This window comes from Vipera ursinii, assembly GCF_947247035.1.
Source record: "Vipera ursinii genome assembly, chromosome: 4".
Lineage (NCBI taxonomy): Eukaryota > Metazoa > Chordata > Lepidosauria > Squamata > Viperidae > Vipera > Vipera ursinii.
In genome coordinates this window covers 25,606,426-25,626,758 of record NC_139514.1, presented here as the reverse complement: position 1 = coordinate 25,626,758, position 20,333 = coordinate 25,606,426, and the positions used below count along the sequence as shown (strand labels likewise).

Genomic DNA, 20,333 nt, shown 5'->3' with positions numbered 1-20,333 from the left:
TTTTCGCTTTAGGCCTCTGCCGCTGTGTACAAAAAAAGGTTCAATCAATCAATCAATCAATTTCAACTTTTCGAAGGAAAAAAAATCTTTGTGTTACCCCGCAGCCACGCCCACCCAATGGGCCACGCCCACCAAACTAACCACACCCACCCAATGGGCCACACCCACCCAATGGACCACATCCACCCGGCACCCGATGATACATAAGTGGGTTTTGGGTTGCAATTTGGGCACTTGGCACTGTACAAATAACATCTCTGTGTTGAAATCATTAAAAGCAACTGCTTATTTTTTGGCTAGCTGCACCCCCGGAATTCTATATATTGAAAACAAAATCAATGTAGCTGAAACAGTTTGCAGTAATGAATATTTGCAGATATTCCAGAATCAATATTTGCAGATATTCCAGAATCAATATCAGACATATGCTATTGAAAAATTCTTCCCCCTCTCTTTTTTTGCTAAACAATACGGTATATAGAACTATTAACATTTTTGGAATTTTTGTTTTATTTTTATATAAATATTTTAACAAATATTTTAATAAAGGGGCCCCCTATTTAGAAGGCATTCACTTGAGAGATGTATACTGTTTACATATACTCTGTTTACATATAGTCTGCTAATAAGTGGTGGATTTTTTTTAGTTTGCAGTGCCACCTTGTGGGAAAGTAAAATATTACAAAGGACAAAATAGCCTTTAATAACTAAAAAATAATAGCTAAGAAGAAAAATAATGCAGTCAAATAGTATAATAATAGAAGGACTTAAGTATTAGAAATATAGTTTAATATATCTGAAAATACAATTTTGGCTTAGATGAGGCAGATTATAGAAAATATATTGACAAAGCCTGAAGAGTGAAATATACTGAAATCTGGAAGAGACCAAAGAAGGAATAAAACAGTAATCTAGACAAAATTTTTAAAAAATTAAAATATAGGAAATATAAAATTATAAAAAATTAATCAGCACTTGACTAATGAAATGCTATAAAACAGTATCGAAATATTGAATGACAAGTTCAGAATTAAAGGAATTACATAAGCATAAATATTCTGTTGACAGAATGATTTGTTGTTAGTTGCAAAGTCATGTCCGACCCATCGCGACCCCATGGACCACGTTCCTCCAGGCCTTCCTGTCCTCTACCATCTTCTGGAGTCCATTTAAGTTCACGCCTACTGCTTCATTGATTCCATCCAGCCACCTCATTCTCTGATTCTTAAATACAATCCTTTACCTAGGAGATTTTAAACATTTTGCAGGAATTCTAACTTCTGGCCCTTTTATAAACTTAATTATTTTTTGCATACCATATTAGGTATGTAACATGCCAAAATTAATTTTACTAGCTGCTCAAGGGTTTCCAGACCTGGAATAGAATTAGGACTAAAGATACGATCATATCATTTGTAAATAAGAAATTACTAAATAATTATACAGCTAAATATATTTTACATGTACATATACATACACACGTACAAAATTAATTTATATGAATTCCCATATAGAAAACTAACTATAATTATGATTCACAGCAATGGAGTAGCCATACTATCTTTTAATAAGATTTGTTCATCTGAAAAGGTGCTTCAGGACTCCTGATTTTGAAAGTTTTTGGGAACACCTCATCATAAAATGTTAGTGGTTCACAAAATAGCTAGTAAAATATTTATTTATCAAAAAGCAAACTGGTAAAGTTCCCCATGTTGTCATACCAAAACATTAATTTCTGGATTTTTCACTGAAAATTTTCAGGCAAAATCTGTACTTATCAAACAGAGCTTCTATTTGTACATTTAAAAAAATGTTTAATAATAAGGAATGTGTGAAAGATCACGTTTTGCTTGTAGAAAAAAGTTGCCTTGAGAAATTAAATTATTCAGTTTTAATGCTTTGGTTTAATGTTTCTGCTATCAGTTAAACATATGATTATCCCTTGGTACCTGAGATGAAACCTTCCCAAAAAATAATAAATTAAAGTATATTTTTATTTTATTTTATTTTATTTTATTTTTTAGTACTTTCAAGTCATTGTTGACTAATATTGCAGTTATAACATTGTCCAATTTAGGCAGTACAATTAAAGACACCAACAGTGATATACAGCTGCTAATAACTTCAAAGAAATCACTTAAATATGAGCCAGCAGTGTGCTGCAGCTGCCAAAAAAGCCAACACAGTGCTAGGCTGCATTAACAGAGGGATAGAATCAAGATCATGTGAAGTATTAATACCACTTTACAATGCCTTGGTAAGACCACACTTGGAATACTGCATCCTGTTTTGGTCACCACGATGTAAAAAAGATATTGAGACTCTGCAAAGAGTACAGAGAAGAGCAACAAAGTTGATTAGGGGACTGGAGGCTAAAACATAAGGAACGGCTGCTGGAATTGGGTATGTCTAGTTTAATGAAGAGAAGGACTAGGGGTGACATGATAGCAGTGTTCCAATATCTCAGAGGCTGCCACAAAGAAGAGGGCGTCAGGCTATTCTCCAAAGTGCCAGAAGGCAGGACAAGAAGCAATGGATGGAAACTAATCAAGGAGAGAAGCAACCTAGAACTAAGGATAAACTTCCTGACAGTTAGAACAATTAACCAGTGGAACAACCTGCCTCCAGAAGCTGTGAATGCTCCAACACTGGAATTTTTTAAGAGACTGGACAGCCATTTGTCCAAAATGGGATAGGGTTTCCTGCCTGAGCAGTGGGTTGGACTAGATGACCTTCAAGGTCCCTTCCAACATGATGATGATGATGATGATGATGATGATAATTTCTTAATATGAGACCATATTTTCAAAGCATATGACAAACAAATTGCAAAGTTACTTTAAAGTTAATTGCTTCAGACATGTAACATTAATTGTTCAGTGTTCTGAGTTTCTGGAGCAAACTGAACCTGAAAAAAAAACTTAAAAGGGTAATATAGCAGTTAAACTTCTGTTTTTAAGCTGAAGAAGCTAAGAATACTGTTTGCAAGTCCAGACTTAAAGATTGTAGATTAGATACAGACGTATTTGTATTTTGAGTAGATTTACTCTCTTCTAAATATTCATAAATGTCTTGGAATGTAAGATTAATGCATATTTAAAACTGGTCAGTTTTAGGTGATGAAACAGGTGGACCCCATGTAAAAGTGAATATTCATGTTTAATTTTATTATGTGCTATTATATGAAAGGAAGTAATTAACGTTTTGTGGAGAAATATTGATTTGAATAGCAGGGTTTAATCAGTTTAGGGGTCTGGCCACGAAATGGCAGTCTTGTTCTTCTCTTAAAAGCAAAGCTGAGTGTAAATCTGGCAGAGGATAAAACATGGAAATGGAAGAAAATGTTAATATCTCCAATTCAGAAATATTAGCAGTGCCCAGTCTATACTGTAGTGCTGTGTGCTATTATAACAAATGTATTCCAGAACAGATTGTGTTGAAATATCATCCCGTAGCAATGTGGTATTTTGTCCTTCCTTCCACTTTTATTGTTTAGGTGTGTGAAATCTCAGCCACACAGCCATATGTTGATGAATTGCCAAGTTGCTTGACTATTAAATTACAATAAAGTGAGCATTCTTTAAGACACCAGGCCTGGTTTTAGTTTCCCCATAATGCAGAGGAACTTCGTGAAGGACATAACCAAATGACTCACTATTGGGAGTCCTATTTGTTAAAGTTTTATAACAACCATTTGCCGTTTCTGTAACAACAATACAAAGAGCATAAGCTACATTTGTGGGCAGAACCCAGAATCTGTTACTTTTGTAACAGCCCTTTTATTGACCTCATTCTGATTGCAAGCACTTTGTGGAACATCATTGAAGGCAGATGTGTAGCGGAAAGTTTTACTAGATTTTACATCTACCAGAATTACAAAAAATATTAAGTGGGGTTCCAATAGAGAAACAATTGAAATGTGAAGTTTTCTAAAAGTCAGCTTAAGCCAATTTAGAATGATAGAATCATAGGACTAGGAAGGACCTGGAATTCTTCAAATCTAACCACTGCCCAGGCAAGAATCCTGAGACTGGGCAAATGGCTGTCCAATCTTGCTTGATAATCTTCACTGATGGAATACCTGCAGCTGCAGGAGGCAATCAAAAGATGAATCACAGCCCATATTGCTATTATTCTTAGATAAATGGCATCAAAATGCTTTAATGCTTAGTAAGTTAAAATTTAGCAATTACATATGGCAATGTATACAGTACTATAGGTCTATAGTTTACCCTTCATTCTATTATATATTTTCTGTTGTTAAGTCAGGATTTCTTTCTTTCACTCGTTATCTAACTTTCAGGGAGAAAAGCAAGATAAACTCTTAACATACACAATTTTGTGCTAAGGGCTAGACTTGTCATGCCAAGGAGCATACTCCAACAGGTATCTGGGGGCCAGACTGCATTAATTCATTACAGGTTACATCATTCATATCAAGAATCCCTCAATGTGAACTAGATTCCTGGTGATTTCATGGATATGTTCATTTGTTTTACTTTGCACTTTGCCATTGTTTTCTTCTGGAATCTTTTTCTAGTCTACACTGGTCAATAACCTAGGAATTCCTTGAAAATATCCCATCCGAATGTTAACCAGGTCTAATACTATTTACGTTCCAAGGTTGACCAGGTGAAAGTAATGTCATTATTGTGTTTCAGATTAATAATTTCAATTCAGTAGCACTGTTAAAGGAAGCGGGAATGTTTGCTTAAGTCCAGGAGTTATGTAGCCTTAGTAATTGAGGCTGAGCACATGTATTTTAAATTCTGTTTGCAAACATTTTTAAAAACTATTTGTAGTCCTCATCATCTCCAGCATAAGTCAGGAAGCAATCAAAGTACAAACACTTGTGCAAATTTGGGATCGCATTGCACTTGTCGGAAGGGTTGAGGTGCTTCCGGTTTGAAAGGATTGGCCAGTGACATCACCCATTGCTCCTTTCACATCCATGGCAGGAGCTGGAGTGAAGATACCTAGTAGCACGTGGGTCTCGAATGTGGGTTTGCTAACCTCCAACCCAGCAACCTAACCATGGAAGACACAGTACTCCTATAATTTGGGATCAGAAGCTACAGTTTTGCCCTGGTTAACAAGAGAGGTGTTGCCGCCACTCACATTTGTGATGTCCTAGTTGACGTTTTACATTTAAATTGTTAAAGGCATAGCTGGAGATTGCTAAATTGTTTATGTGGGGTGACTTAATGAAATCCAGAGATAAGAAGAATTTCTTTCAGGTAGATTAGGCCTGGGATTCACGCCTAATACATATACAAGATCTTACAATAATATGTGTCAATAACAGTACAAAGATAGGAAATAAAAATTGTACTGCAGAAGAAAGAACATTACCATTACTATGCCCCTATATCAGAGGAATTCCTAAGCAATTCCTTGCTGGATCTGAAATTGTTCTTTCCTTGAGACAGGCTCCTCCCCCCCAAGTGATAAACTAATTGTATTTACGGTACAATAATTCTTGGTTTAAGTGGTTTATCATGATGTTCTGTAAATGGAGAGGGAGACTTTAGGAGTAGAAATAACTGTATTTCCAGAACAGGAATGACCAGTGCTTTTTTTTAAAAAGAAAAAGGTGCCGGAACTCACACATGTGATACAACCCACCTTGCCTACCCTACAAGGTTCCATCCAAAAAAGGTGCCGGAACTCCGTTCTGAGCGTTCTATGAGGAAAAAAAAGCCCTGGGAATGACCATATTCTTCTAGATCATGCCCTACTCTTTTCCAGGGTGATTGGCAACTTTAAACCTTTTTTTTTAAAAAGTGAAATGATACTTGTTATTACCTTTCCAAAATAGAGTGGTTATTTACTATGTTAAATAATAGTTGAGATGAATAAAAATACAATCAGCCACATGAAATATGGTTTTGCCATTCATTTCAGTATTAAACTGAGAAATTATTTATAGCAAGGAACCAGTACAGTATAGGACACAAGTGAAAAGCTACATCTCCTGAACCACTATTCTCCTAATGCTTTATTACAACATGTGCATTGGGCATGGAACCTCTTGTGCAGTTTCATACTTTGCCTGTGCTTGTTTTAGCTGGGAATCTAGTTTAAGCTGAGGTTACTGTATAAACTAAGCAACAATGTCAATGTGATTTCTAACATCCAGGGATTTAATTGACATATACTATAGAGTAGTTTAGAGCTATAGAGTAGTACCCCTTCATGGATTACTTCATGGATTACTGCCTTGTTGTGGCGAAGGGGCTTGCGTAATTCAATGAAGCCATGAGCTATGCCGTGCAGGGCCACCCAAGACGGACAGGTCATAGCTGAGAGTTCTGACAAAACGTGATCCACTGGAGAAGGAAATGGCAAACCACTCCAGTATCTTTGCCATGAAAACCCTATGGACAGTACTAAAAGGCAAAACGATATAACGCTGGAAGATGAGCCCCTCAGGTCGGAAGGCGTCCAATATGCTACTGGGGAAGAGCAGAGGGCTAGTACTAGTAGCGCCAGAAAGAATGAAGCGACTGGGCCAAAGCCGAAAGGACGCTCAGCTGTGGATGTGTCTGGTGGTGAAAGGAAAGTCCGATGCTGTAAAGATTTTTTCTCCATAGGAACCTGGAATGTAAGATCCATGAATCAAGGAAAGCTGGACGTGGTCAAACAAGAGATGACAAGACTGAACATTGACATCTTAGGTATCAGCGAACTAAAATGGACAGGAATGGGTGAATTTAATTCAGATGACCATCAGGTATACTACTGCGGGCAAGAATCCCTCAGAAGAAATGGAGTAGCCTTCATAGTCAATAAAAGAGTAGGAAAATCAATACTGGGATACAATCCTCAAAATGACAGAATGATCTCAGTTCGAATCCAAGGGAAACCAATCAATATCACAGTAGTCCAAGTCTATGCCCCAACCACCAGTGCTGAAGAGGATGAAATTGACCGGTTCTATGAAGCCCTACAGCACCTTATAGAAGTAACACCAAAAAATGATGTCCTTATCATCATGGGGGATTGGAATGCTAAAGTAGGAAGCCAAAAGATAACTGGAATAACAGGCAAGTTTGGCCTTGGAGTACAAAATGAAGCAGGGCACAGGCTGATAGAATTTTGTCAAGAGAATACGATGGTCATAGCAAACACTCTTTTCCAACAACCCAAGAGACGGCTCTACACATGGACATCACCAGATGGTCAACACAGAAATCAGATTGACTATATGCTCTGCAGCCAAAGATGGAGAAGCTCTATACAGTCGGTAAAAACAAGACCAGGAGCTGACTGTGGCTCAGACCATGAGCTTCTCCTTGCAAAGTTTAGGCTTAAACTGTAGAAAGTAGGGAAAAGCACTAGGCCACTCAGGTATGAATTAAATCATATCCCTGTTGAATATACAGTAGAGGTGACAAATAGATTTAAGGAATTAGATCTGATAGACAGAGTGCCTGAAGAACTATGGACAGAGGTTCGCGACATTGTACAACAAGTAGCAACCAAAACCATCCCAAAGAAAAAGAAATGCAAGAAAGCAAAATGGCTGTCTGAGGAAGCTTTGCAAATAGCTGAGGAAAGGAGGAAAGCGAAAGGCAAGGGAGAAAAACATAGATATGCCCAATTGAATGCAGAATTCCAGAGAATAGCTAGAAGAGATAAGAATGCCTTCTTAAATGAACAGTGCAAAGAAATAGAAGAAAACAATAGAATAGGGAGGACCAGAGATCTTTTCAAGAAAATTGGAGAGATGAAGGGAACATTCCATGCAAAAATGGGCATGATAAAGGACCAAAATGGCAGGGACCTAACAGAGGCAGAAGAGATTAAGAAGAGGTGGCAAAATTACACAGAAGAACTATACAAGAATGAGCTTAACGTCCCAGATAATCACAATGAGGTGGTCACTGACCTCGAGCCAGACATCCTAGAATGTGAAGTGAAGTGGGCCTTAGAAAAGCTGAGCAACAACAAAGCTAGTGGAGGTGACAGTATTCCAGCTGAGCTATTCAAAATCTTAAAAGACAGTGCAGTAAAAGTGCTACACTCAATTTGCCAGCAAATTTGGAAAACTCAACAGTGGCTACAGGATTGGAAAAGATCAGTTTACATTCCAATTCCAAAGAAAGGCAGTGCCAAAGAATGTTCAAACTATCGCACCATTGCACTCATTTCTCATGCTAGTAAAGTCATGCTTAAAATCCTACAAGCTAGACTTCAGCAGTATGTGGATCGAGAACTACCAGAAGTACAGGCAGGATTTCGAAGAGGCAGAGGAACTAGAGATCAAATTGCTAACATACGCTGGATCATGGAGAAAGCTAGGGAGTTCCAGAAAAACATCTACTTCTGCTTCATTGACTATGCTAAAGCCTTTGATTGTGTGGATCATAACAAACTGTGGCAAGTTCTTAAAGAGATGGGAGTACCAGACCATCTTATTTGTCTCTTGAGAAACTTATATGCGGGTCAAGAAGCAACAGTGAGAACTGGACACGGAACCACTGATTGGTTCAAAATTGGGAAAGGAGTCCGGCAAGGCTGTATACTGTCGCCCTGCCTATTTAACTTATATGCAGAGCACATCATGAGAAAGGCAGGGCTAGATGAATCAAAAGTTGGAATTAAGATTGCTGGAAGAAATATCAACAACCTAAGATACGCAGATGATACCACTCTAATGGCAGAAAGTGAAGAAGAACTAAAGAGCCTGTTGTTGCGGGTGAAGAAGGAGAGTGCAAAACTTGGGTTGAAACTTAACATTAAGAAAACCAAGATCATGGCATCTGGCCCTCTCAATTCATGGCAAATAGATGGGGAAGAAATGGAGGTAGTGACAGATTTTATTTTCCTGGGCTCCAAGATCACTGCAGATGGGGACTGTAGCCAAGAAATTAAAAGACGCTTGCTCCTGGGAAGGAAAGCCATGGCAAATCTAGACAGCACACTAAAAAGCAGAGACATCACCCTGCCAACAAAAGTGCGTATAGTCAAGGCTATGGTCTTCCCAGTTGCAATGTATGGCAGTGAAAGTTGGACCATAAGAAAGGCTGAGCGCCAAAGAATTGAGGCCTTTGAACTATGGTGCTGGAGAAGACTCCTGCGAGTCCCTTGGACTGCAAGGCGATCAAACCGCTCAGTCCTAGAGGAGATCAATCCTGACTGCTCTTTAGAAGGCCAGATCCTGAAGCTAAAACTCAAATACTTTGGCCACCTAATGAGAAGGAAGGACTCACTGGAGAAGAGCCTAATGCTGGGAAAGATCGAGGGCAATAGAAGAAGGGGACGACAGAGAATGAGGTGGCTGGATGGAGTCACTGAAGCAGTAGGCGTGAGCTTAAATGAACTCCAGAAGATGGTAGAAGACAGGAAGGCCTGGAGGAATGTTGTCCATAGGGTCCCGATGAGTCGGACACGACTTCGCAGCTAACAAAAAATAGAGTAGTTGCTGTATGGTTTCTCAGCTGAGATGGAGCCTGTTATTCATTTACAGAGCACGACTTTGTAAAGCTATCTCATTTGTTCCAATCTTTAAAAAAGGAAGACTTTTGCTTAATTGAAAAAACTTTTGCAGCTTAATGATGTGAATATCACCATGGAGATTTCTCCCCCCACAAAAAAAATATATTCTGCAGTTGTTTCTTTTACATGTAAAATGTGGATACATTCCATGGGTTTTGCCTAAATCCTTGTCTTGCAATTTGGGCCAAAAATTAAGAAGGGAAAGGACAGATTTATCTGCAGCAAATGTATTTTATCATTTTTTGTAGCAACACACTTGTGTAATAACAAATAAATGAAGTGGGGTATGTGAATAAAAGACTGAGTCAAACACAATAGGGAGGAAATGTGTGATCTAGTTAATTTGAGAGAATGAGTCAGTCAGCTGCCTTGGTAATTTTGAGAGATAATATACAGCTGATCTCTTTCTGGACATATGGTGCAACTTTAGAAGAATTGTTATGATTACAAGTGCTTTAGGTTTTTTAAAAAAATATTTTAGTTTAGATTTAAGCTATTTCACATGAATTCCTTTTGTGGAAAACAAAATCTGACTTTCTTTGGTGAAATACATCAAACATTGCAGAGAACAAATTCTGGATATGGAAAACATCCAGCGGATACTATGGTCTTTTTGCAGGATGATTTCCAGAACAAAAGTATGGCTGAACCGAACATCATGTCAGCAAATAAATAGCAAAGATATATTAATAGGGCCAATGATTCCTGTCTGTAACCTTTCCATGTTCAAAGGTTTTAAAATATAATTGACAGTCTGCAAAGTATGCATGTATGTATTCCAGCTCTGAGATTAAAGTGAAGATGGCTAACAATTTTAACAACTACAAAAAACTGAATAAATATTTTTTTTAAATAACATAAATATGTTATTTTTTAAAGATATACGTTCTGCAACCATACCACTAACACCATCAAATATCCACATCTGTCTTGTTTCAGGTCCTTGGGAAAGATTTGATAGGTGGATAAAAATGCCAAATTCAGTCTGAACATCTGGCTGACTATGTGACAAAACAACTGGAAATAGATGGTGTCTTACTCCTCTCCATCTCTTGAGGGAGGGTGTTCAGTTCTAACATAGATAGATTCTTTTATCCCCTATGTCAAGGGTGTCAAACTCAATTTCATTGAGGGCCGCATCAGCATTGTGGTTGCCCTCAAGGGGCCGGGTGGGTATGGCCAGGGTAGGCGTGGCCTGCTGGGTGGGCGTGGCTAGTGCGCATATGGCCTACTGGGTGGGCGTGGCCAGCTCTACTTCGTTCGCATCAAGGGTGCCTATGGGGGCCTGGGCAGGAGTGGGACAGATCTGAGGGTCTCTGGCAGAAGGAGGGTCTCTGGGCAGGGGGCCGTTCCCTCACTGTTTCCAGGATGGCTTCGTGGGCCACATGAAAGCACTTTGCGGGCCGGATCCGGCCCCCGGGCCTTGTGTTTGACATGTCTGCCCTATGTCAACCCAATGGCCGTCTCTTTTTCTAAAGTCCAGTTTACAATGCAGCCCTTACAGCAGTTCCACAACTAAAGATCCTACAACTAATTGCATCTGTTTCAGGTGATCCTGAGGGCACATGTAACCCCTCAACAGCTCTCTGAGAGTGCTAATGACCAGATGACTCCTCCACCATCCTATTACAACCTATCCTTCTATCCCACTTCATCAGAACTGATGAAGCTTCTTAAATGAGAAATGAAATCATCTTTCCTCCTCCTCCTCCTCCTCCTCCTCCTCCTCCTCCTCCTCCTCCTCCTCCTCCTCCTCCTCCTCCTCCTCCAAAAAGCACCTTTGAGATTGCTGTCTCATATTTTCTTTGCAGTTCATCTAATATTCCAAACACTGTTACCAAGTCAGGTACCCACTAATTTTTACTAGTGCATTTGACGTTTATTTCACAACTAAAGAATTTTGCGCTCTTCAATTTCATTCTGTCACTTTTAGCTCATTTTTCTAACTTTTTCTTCCCTCACAGCAACTCTACAGTTCAATTTCTTTGTCTCACTGTGATCTACTCAACTTTTTCATTTCCTGTACATTTCTTGTATGTTCAAGTTTTGTTTCTTTTTATTGTTTTCACTTTTTGCAGAGATACATTGACTTCTTTTGCTGTTCACCATTTTCCTCCTCATTGGCATGAGCTGAGGCTAGTGAATGATGATAAAAAATCATAACAATGCTGGTTGGGGAATTCTGGGTGTTGAAGTGACATCTTAAAGTTGCCAAGGCTGACAAAAACCCATTTCACTTTCTCATCTTTATATGCTTGTGAAGATGTGTGAAAGAGTCCCAAACTAGGATGCCCCACACTCTCTCTTACACATCTCCTACTCATATATCCAATTCACAAATATAAAAGGAAACACTGGATACAAGGAATTTCTTCCTTCGCTCACTTGGATGCTATAATACAACTGTGGGTAGAACCCACAGGCCTTGCAGTTAAGCGTAGGTAATAACCACCCACCAGACTTTGATTTTTTATTATTATTATTATTTTAAAAAAAATCTTACAGTTAGTGGATGATTGACTTGGCAGGTGCTTAGCAACTCTCATTTTGTTAATTTTACTTTAAAAATATATTCTTTATGAAACAAAATGATAATTATTAGCACTTTGCTGCACTTTTGCAAAATATCTTTGCAAAATCAATCTGCCTTAAACCTTCTTTTTTATTACTTGGAATCCTGCCGCTTTCTTCATGAAGAGATGAAAATTTCAGCTTCAGACTTTTCTAATGTAAACAATGTGAAAGGAGATAGAGAAGATTTTGGAGGTCTTATGCAATGTTCAGTAGTAAAATATTTTAATGTAATATTTTATGTAAGTCATATCTTGTAATAATAATTACATGATTTTCATATTGCAGGTGGTGTGCCTTCAGGATTTTTTTGGTGATGATGACATATTTATTGCATGTGGCCCTGAAAAATTTCGTTACCAGGATGACTTCTTGCTAGATGAAAGTGGTAAGGAAATATTTTTGTTCATTATAATATATGATAGTAATTTTATGATATGTTTGAATTTCCCAGTTATATCCATATGAACGATGATGTCGAGCCCTCTGTACTTGGTTGCTCTCTTGGAGATAATAGTAATAGTAACAGTAGTAATAGTAATAATAATAATAATAATAATAATAATAATAATAATAATAATAATAATAATAATAATAATAATAATAAGAAGAAGAAGAAGAAGAAGAAGAAGAAGAAGAAGAAGAAGAAGAAGAAGAAGGAAGTAGTAGTAGTAGTAGTAGTAGTAGTTGGAAGGGACCTGGGAGGTAATCTAGTCCAAGCCCTTACTCGGGCAGGAAACCCTATACCATTTCAGACAAATGGCTGTCCAGTTTCTTCTTAAATACTTCCAGTGTTGGAGCATTCACCACCTCTGGAGGCAGGTTGTTCCACTGGTTGATTGTTCTAACTGTCAGGAAGTTTCTCCTTAGTTCTAGGTTGCTTTTCTCCTTGATTAGTTTCCATCCATTGCTTCTTGTCCTGCTTTCAGGTGCTTTGGAGAATAGCTTGACTCCCTCTTCTTTGTGGCAGCCCCTGAGATATTGGAACACTGCTATCATGTCACCCCTCGTCCTTTTCTTTGTTAAACTAGACATTTCATTTCATTTCATTTCGTTTATTGGATTTCTATACCGCCCTTCTCCCTAGGGACTCAGGGCGGTTCACAGGGCATATATAAATAGCTATACAAAAATTAAAAGAGAATTAAACCATGCCCAATTAAAATACAGCAATAGTAAAATAATAAAACCAATTTAAAAACCCATATTCCCCTTCAGGCCAGACCAGCTAACTCAAACAAGTGGGTCTTCAACCCGCAACGGAAGGATTGGAGGTCCGATGCCATCCGGAGCTCAACCGGCAGTTGGTTCCATAGTGCCGGGGCACCCACAGAGAAGGCCCTCCCCCTGGGGGCCACCAGTCGACATTCCCTGACCGGAGGCACCCTGAGAAGGCCCTCTCTGTGGGCACGCACAGGGCGGAGGGGAGTTGACGCCGGCAGCAGGTGGTCCTCAAGGTATCCCGGACCCATGCCATGTAAGGACTTAAAGATCATAACCAAGACCTTGAACCTCACCCGGAAGACAACTGGTAACCAATGCAGCTCGCGGAGCAAAGGTGTAATATGGGAGTACCGGGAAACTCCCAAGACAACTCTCGCGGCCGCATTCTGTACCAGTTGGAGCCTCTGAGTGGTCTTCAAGGGAAGCCCCATGTAGAGAGCATTACAATAGTCTAGGCGAGAGGTCACGAGCGCATGAGTGACCGTGTGAGTGACATACCCAATTCCAGCAATTGTTCCTTATATGTTTTAGCCTCCAGGCCCCTGATCAGCTTTCTTGCTCTTCTCTGTACTCTTTCTAGAGTCTCAATATCTTTTTTACATCGTGGTGACCAAAACTGGATGCAGTATTCCAGGTGTGGCCTTACCATGGCATTGTAAAGTGGTATTAGTTCTTCACGTGATCTTGATTCTGTCCCTCTGTTAATGCAGCCTAGTACTGTGTTGGCTTTTTTGGCAGCTGCAGCACACTGCTGGCTCATATTGAAGTGATAGTCCACTAGGATTCCGAGATCCCTCTCACAGTTACTACTATTGAGCAAGGTACCACCTATACTATACCTGTGCATTTGATTTTTCCTGCCTAAATGTGGAACCTTACTTTTTTCACCATTGAATTTCATTTTGTGAAATTGCACCCAGTGTTCGAGTCTGTCCAGATCCCCCTGTATCTTAAGCCTATCTTCTGTAGTATTGGCTATTCCTGCCAGCTTGGTGTCGTCTGCAAATTTGATGAGTTCCCCATCTATCCCCTCATCCAAATCGTTGATGAAGATGTTGAAGAGCACTGGGCCCAGAACAGAGCCCTGGGGCACCTCACTACACACTTCCTTCCATGTAGATGCAGTTCCATTGTGGACCAGATGTTTTATTACCCAAGTATACCTCATTCATCAATGTGAATGAATGGATTTGCTGTCTCTTTATATGGAGTAGCTTGTTCTGCCAGCTATGATGGGGGAGAAGTTTTCTCCTTGGTGGTTCCTTGATTAGAGCATTGTTTCCTGTACAATTGTTTATCTGCTGTTGATGCCTTTTTATCAGAGGATTGGCTGCTGGAGAGGATGTGTTCTAGTCTAACAAGCAGCAGACCCTACACTCACTGGTGCTGATTATATTACCTAGTTGCTTAATTTATGTATTTATGATTAAATTTATTTTTTTTGCTTAAATTGATATAGCCACCCATCAAGCAAACAGCTAAGCTCAGAGCGTGCCAAGAACTCCACCACTGAACCCTGAGCTACATATATTCTTTTCTGTTGGAATGACAACAGTTTGGGACAAGAGAATTAAATTAAGCCTTATTAAGAGTACCACAATCCTCCCATGTTACCTTCAAAGTCCTTACAAATAGGCATTAATTAAATGAAGCCAGAAAGATTGTGTCAGAGCAGAGTCATAGGACTGATCCCAAGATTTTTGGTTCAAAAGTACAAACAGGTTTTTTCTAGCCTAGACATCTTTCAGATATGTGGACTAACATCTACCTATTAAGATAGCTACTGGAATTACTTTGTTGGGGGAAGAGTTCAGTTCAGAGACTTGAAATTTCAGCAAATCAAAAATGGTACCAGGTTCTTTATGATAGCTAAAAAAATGAAGACAAAACTATTTAATAAAACTGTTTAATAATGATAGTAGGGGATGATTGCTCTATTGTGACTTCAATATAAGTGATTAGATGTCTCCAGTGGGTAGAATAAATCATAGGGATATCAGCCATTGTGAAAGTAGGATGTTGGGCAATATTGTTTGATCAAGCTTTGCTAATATTACATCCTTCTATGTGCATTTGTTTATATTATTAAAGGTAGCCTAGTTGGAGATCCATAACTGTCACATCTGTATAACATACACATAACTTTTACACCAAATTACTGTACAAAAAACAAAGAAATCCATACTGTTATTAAAAGAGATGAATAGTACCTGATTATTCTGAGACAGAAATATTGGAATATCTCATGTCATCTTAATTTGCTATCTTGAGCCGAGTTTCCCTGGTGCCAACATTTCTTGGTACACTCTGACTGGCAGCTGACACAGTGCCAGGAAAATCTTATTTCTTTTTCAAAATGTAATACATCAGAAGTGTCATATTTAACCACCAGTCTTTTCCAACCTTGATTACTGAAGCACAGAGGAAGCAGAAATAAGATCCATCTGTGGTAATTTATGGAACACTGGTTAAATAGTTTTTTGACTGTGCTCGGGAAGCTGGTTTGTTCACCACCCTGCATCAGGGGAAGGAATCTTCTTGGTACAAAACCATCATTAGGCATATGAAAAATCTCCTACATTATTGCTGATTTTAACAAGGGAGTCACTTCTCAGATGTCAGAAACCTGCAATCTGTACCAAATACAACATGATTAATTAGTGCATTATCTTTCTATAACAAGGTCTGGCAAATGAGCCATTACATGAGTCACTGTATGGGACTCTGAAGTGGTTTTTCTTTTCTTTCAATATAAAGGCATGCCAAGGGCAGTGGCTTGTAGAGAATAAGAAGATTGGGATCTACTTGGGTAGCTTTTAATTTTTTTAATATTATATAGCAACAAAAGGATTTTCCCAGGGTACCCGTGAAGGTCATGCCTTAATGTAACAGTGAAGCTAGGTGAAATCAATCCATTTTGTAGTGTATTGTCTGACAATGTTTTTTTAATAGTCTCAGATGAAGAGTTTTTCTGGTCCTTTCTAGAGAAGTTGGCAATTGGAGTCTACACTTTTTGCATGGAAAATACATGCTCTAACAGAATTAGATTGTCCCATGACTCTATGCTTAATCATTCATATTTGTTGTTATCTTATTTCCTATGACTAAAATCTTCCCAATTTCTCTGGAGAAACCAGAGCCCAAACAAATTACACATGGGAATATCGTTCTTTGATTGCATTTACCGAACTTCCATTTTATTCTTCACTGCATCTGAAGTCTCCGATCTGTCTTTGTTCTTCAGTTTGAAAAGAAGACAATGGAAGTCTTATCATTAAATGAATTAAAATTAAGGCTGAATGAGTTTTTGTTGTTAAGTTAAACAACAAATGATACCCTATCTTTCTTGCTTAGACTGACAATATATGTTCGAAACCTCTGGGTGAAGACAGATTTTTCTTCAAAAATGTCCACACATTTTTCTATAATGGCAATATCTTTTTGACAGTAATTTAATTATTCAAAATCCATTTTTTTCTTTAATGAAAGTATCTTTTTGACAGAAAACATATTCAAAATCCATAATTCATTCACTTTTAGAAAGTGCAAAACTTTCCTGGAGGCATTTGAGGATAATATATTTCTTCTTAATATTCATTAACTGCTTTTTAAATAGTGGAAAATCTTTTGAAAACAAAGTACAATACAGCAGCTGAGAGGACTCACAAAAGCCTTACTGGAAAACTGTTTCAAAACCTATTAATACTGAAATTTATTAATAACCTAAAATAAAATGAATAAAAATGTACACAGCTAGAAGCTACTTGGAGACTAGGATAGAGATATAGAGTTAGGAGAATTCAAGGTTTATTTTCCTGAGAGATACACTAATATACCCAGAGTGTTGTCCTGTGAAACGTGGCTCTGCTTTCTGAATATCCTGAAGGGCATTTAAATAATAAATTGTGAAGTGCTGTTGGCAACTCTTTCCCAAACTGATGCCTTTCAGATGGGATGAATTCACTGAATTCCTAGCCAGCTTGAATTGCATTTCTATTTCAGAAGAATAATTATACTATGCGGCACTAATAGCAACATTCAGCACAGCAAATTTTCAACATCTGCTTTTACCTTTATATTCAAAACGATAAATAAAAACATAGATTTCCAGCATTGACAAGCTGGAAATCAAACTGGTCCTAAATATGGGGTGGCACAGTGATTAGAATGAAGTATTGCAGGCTAATTCTGCTGACTGCCAGCAGTTCGATGCAAGGTTGACTCAGCCTTCCATCTTTCCGAAGACAGTAAAATGAGGACCCAGATTGTTGGGGGCAATATGCTGACTCTATAAACCACTTAAAGAGGGCTGTAAAGCACTGTGAAGCGATATATAAATCTAATTGCTATTGCTATTGCTACTGCTATAAACTTTCTTCTTTTGGGTTGGATGCAATACCAGCCATACAATAGAAACTTCTGAAGATCATTTCTTAGAGACTGCACCTAGTTTTTTCTCAGTAATTAAAACACCCAGTAGCCTAAAGCTTAGATTCTTGATATTTGCTATCACAAGGAATTGGTTGAAGAGTCTTTTGCCTAAATGTTGATCATGCAGGAGTTCATGAATAGGTGATAGTCACAATAAGAAAGAGTAAATGGAGCCCTAAAAGTCCTCCATTGCTGCTGTTTTATTCTCCTTTCTTATCCTCCATGACTCTCCTGTTTTTCTCAATTGGTAGGGAAGAAAGGTGATCCATCCCATTCTATATTGAAACAATTATAGCTGCCATCTAAAAACATAGGTGTGCTAATTAACTGATTAAAGGTACTGCTATGGCCCATTTAAAATTAAAGTGTTTTTCAAAGCTAATCAAAGGCGTATTAAATGAGACACTGCCTTTGAAACATTTCACCAATCAAAGCACTACAGGCTGTAAGAACAAGAACTTAAGAAAACTAGTGTAGAGGCCTGTAGAACTCACCCTGGAAAGATGTGAGTAAACCATTAAGCCGTGTGCTTTGACAAAAGATTAGTCAGTCTTGAGAAAGTGAAGAGGCTGGGGAGAAAACCCCCACTTTAATTGTTCAGTACAGGTAGTCCTTCATTTAACAACCACAATTGGGACCAGAATTTCTGCTGCTAAGCAAAGTGACTATTAAGTGAGTTGTTCCTGATTTAACAACCTTTTTTGCTATGATTGTTAAGTAAATCACTTGTTCAATGTATCACATAGTCATTAAGTGAATCTGGCTTTGCTCTTTGACTTTACTAGTCAGAAACTGGCTGGGATGTCAATGTCAATAACAACCTGGGAATGCTATAACCATCATAAATACATGGCCAAGGACCACAATTGGATCACTTGACTATATAGACTTGAACTTCTTTCAAAGTTCTGTCTTACTACAATAAAGAGCATTTCCACAATCCCGCCATGTTTGCTTCTTGGCCTGGCCTACTTTGATGGGTTAATACAAGTTTTGAAAATCAAACTAAAAAAATGTTGTTTATGTATCTATTATCTATTATATGTCTATTTCATTTATGATCCTACTGCATTAACTATCTTTTTGGATGCTAATAGACAAAAGATACAATAAACTCTAACTTTGAGTATAACATTCTTATTTCCCTATACTCTTTCAATTATGGTCAGCAAACTATTTTTAGTCTTTACAATTTAAAATTGTATTTCCAATTTTTAATTCCATTTATTTATGGGTTACCTTTATATGCTACCATAAATGTGTACAAATTCTTTTTTTATAATTTATTATTTTATCATAGAGAATAAAATACAGAATAGTAAAACAAACAAAATGAAACAAAACAAAAACATACATTCAACTCTAACAAAGAAAAAGAAAAAAATCATGTATAAAAAGTAGGAAAAATGGTCAATTAAATTTAACATTTAACATGTAGGATTGTACAATGTGTACAAATTCTAGATGGGGAAATTCCTTTTCAGTTCTAATCCCTATTGATAAGGGGATTAAGGTGTAAAATAATTCCTTTGAGCCTCATGGAGGCTTGATGTCTCTACTCTGTACCTTTTGAAAAATGGCGGGGATGACTCTGATTACACCAGGGGTGTCAAACTCAATTTCACTGAGGGCCACATCAGCATCATGGTTGCCCTCGGGGGGCAGGGTGGGTATGGCCAGGGTGGGCGCAGCCTATTGGGTGGGTGCAGCTGGAGTGCGTATGGCCTACTGGGTGGGCATGGCCAGCTCTACAACATTGGCATCAAGGGTGCCTATGGGGGCCTGGGCAGGAGTGGGACAGATCTGGGGGGTCTCTGGCAGAAGGAGGGTCTCTGGGCCAGGGCCAAGGCAGTGGGGGCCGTTCCCTCACTGTTTCCAGGATGGCTTCGGGGGCCACATGAAACCACTTCGGGGGCCGGATCTGGCCCCCGGGCCTTGTGTTTGACATGTCTGGATTACACCATTAAAGTATGGTTAGGCCATCACATTTTTACAGTGCAGTCTTGAGGTTTTAAGTACAGAAGGGGTACAAAAATGTAAGTAGAGAGATGCAAGGTACCATATAAGTTATTGTCTTTAATGCATAGAGCATATTGTGCTTACTTTCTTTCACTAATATTCTATTCACTCAAATTCTATGGAAAAGGTCATCCTGAAGGTATTTTTTTCTACTTACTTAAACATTTTTTCAAGGATTATATTGCTACCCAGGTCACATTTTGACATTTTGTGAGAAGCAGGTATTGTAAGATTGATGCTTTCCCTAAAACAAAGTGAATTGGAAAGATTGCCATATAAGATGCTATTGGCCCTTGTACAATTGGCACTTGCTTTATATTTTTGTTATTTGGATGATTATCCTTATATGATCTCATCTTCTTCCTGAGAGAACTGTGTCTGCTACATTCTTCTATTTGTAATAGTATAAATGAAATTTTAAAAAGATATTTATGGTGTACAAGAGCTGATGGAAACATTATAATTCTGGGAGTAACTTTCAAGGCATGACTGCATTTAAACCTCATATTACAAACCTAATACATAAGTTCCATATTATAATGAAGTTGATTCTTTATTTTGTTTTGTTGTATTCAATTTAGATTTGA

At 38.2% G+C, this 20,333-nt stretch overlaps 1 protein-coding gene across 2 annotated transcripts in view; it reads left to right on the top strand.

Annotated features, from left to right (window-relative positions):
• Nucleotides 1-20,333, top strand: part of DCLK1 (doublecortin like kinase 1) — a gene marked incomplete at both ends in the record, with an annotated part of 182,047 nt that overhangs the window by 60,331 nt on the left and 101,383 nt on the right. For both annotated transcript variants that reach the window (XM_083361890.1, XM_083361891.1), the window contains one exon: nt 12,361-12,460. In XM_083361890.1, coding sequence (XP_083218016.1) covers nt 12,361-12,460 — 100 coding nt within the window. The remainder of the gene's footprint in view (nt 1-12,360; nt 12,461-20,333) is intronic.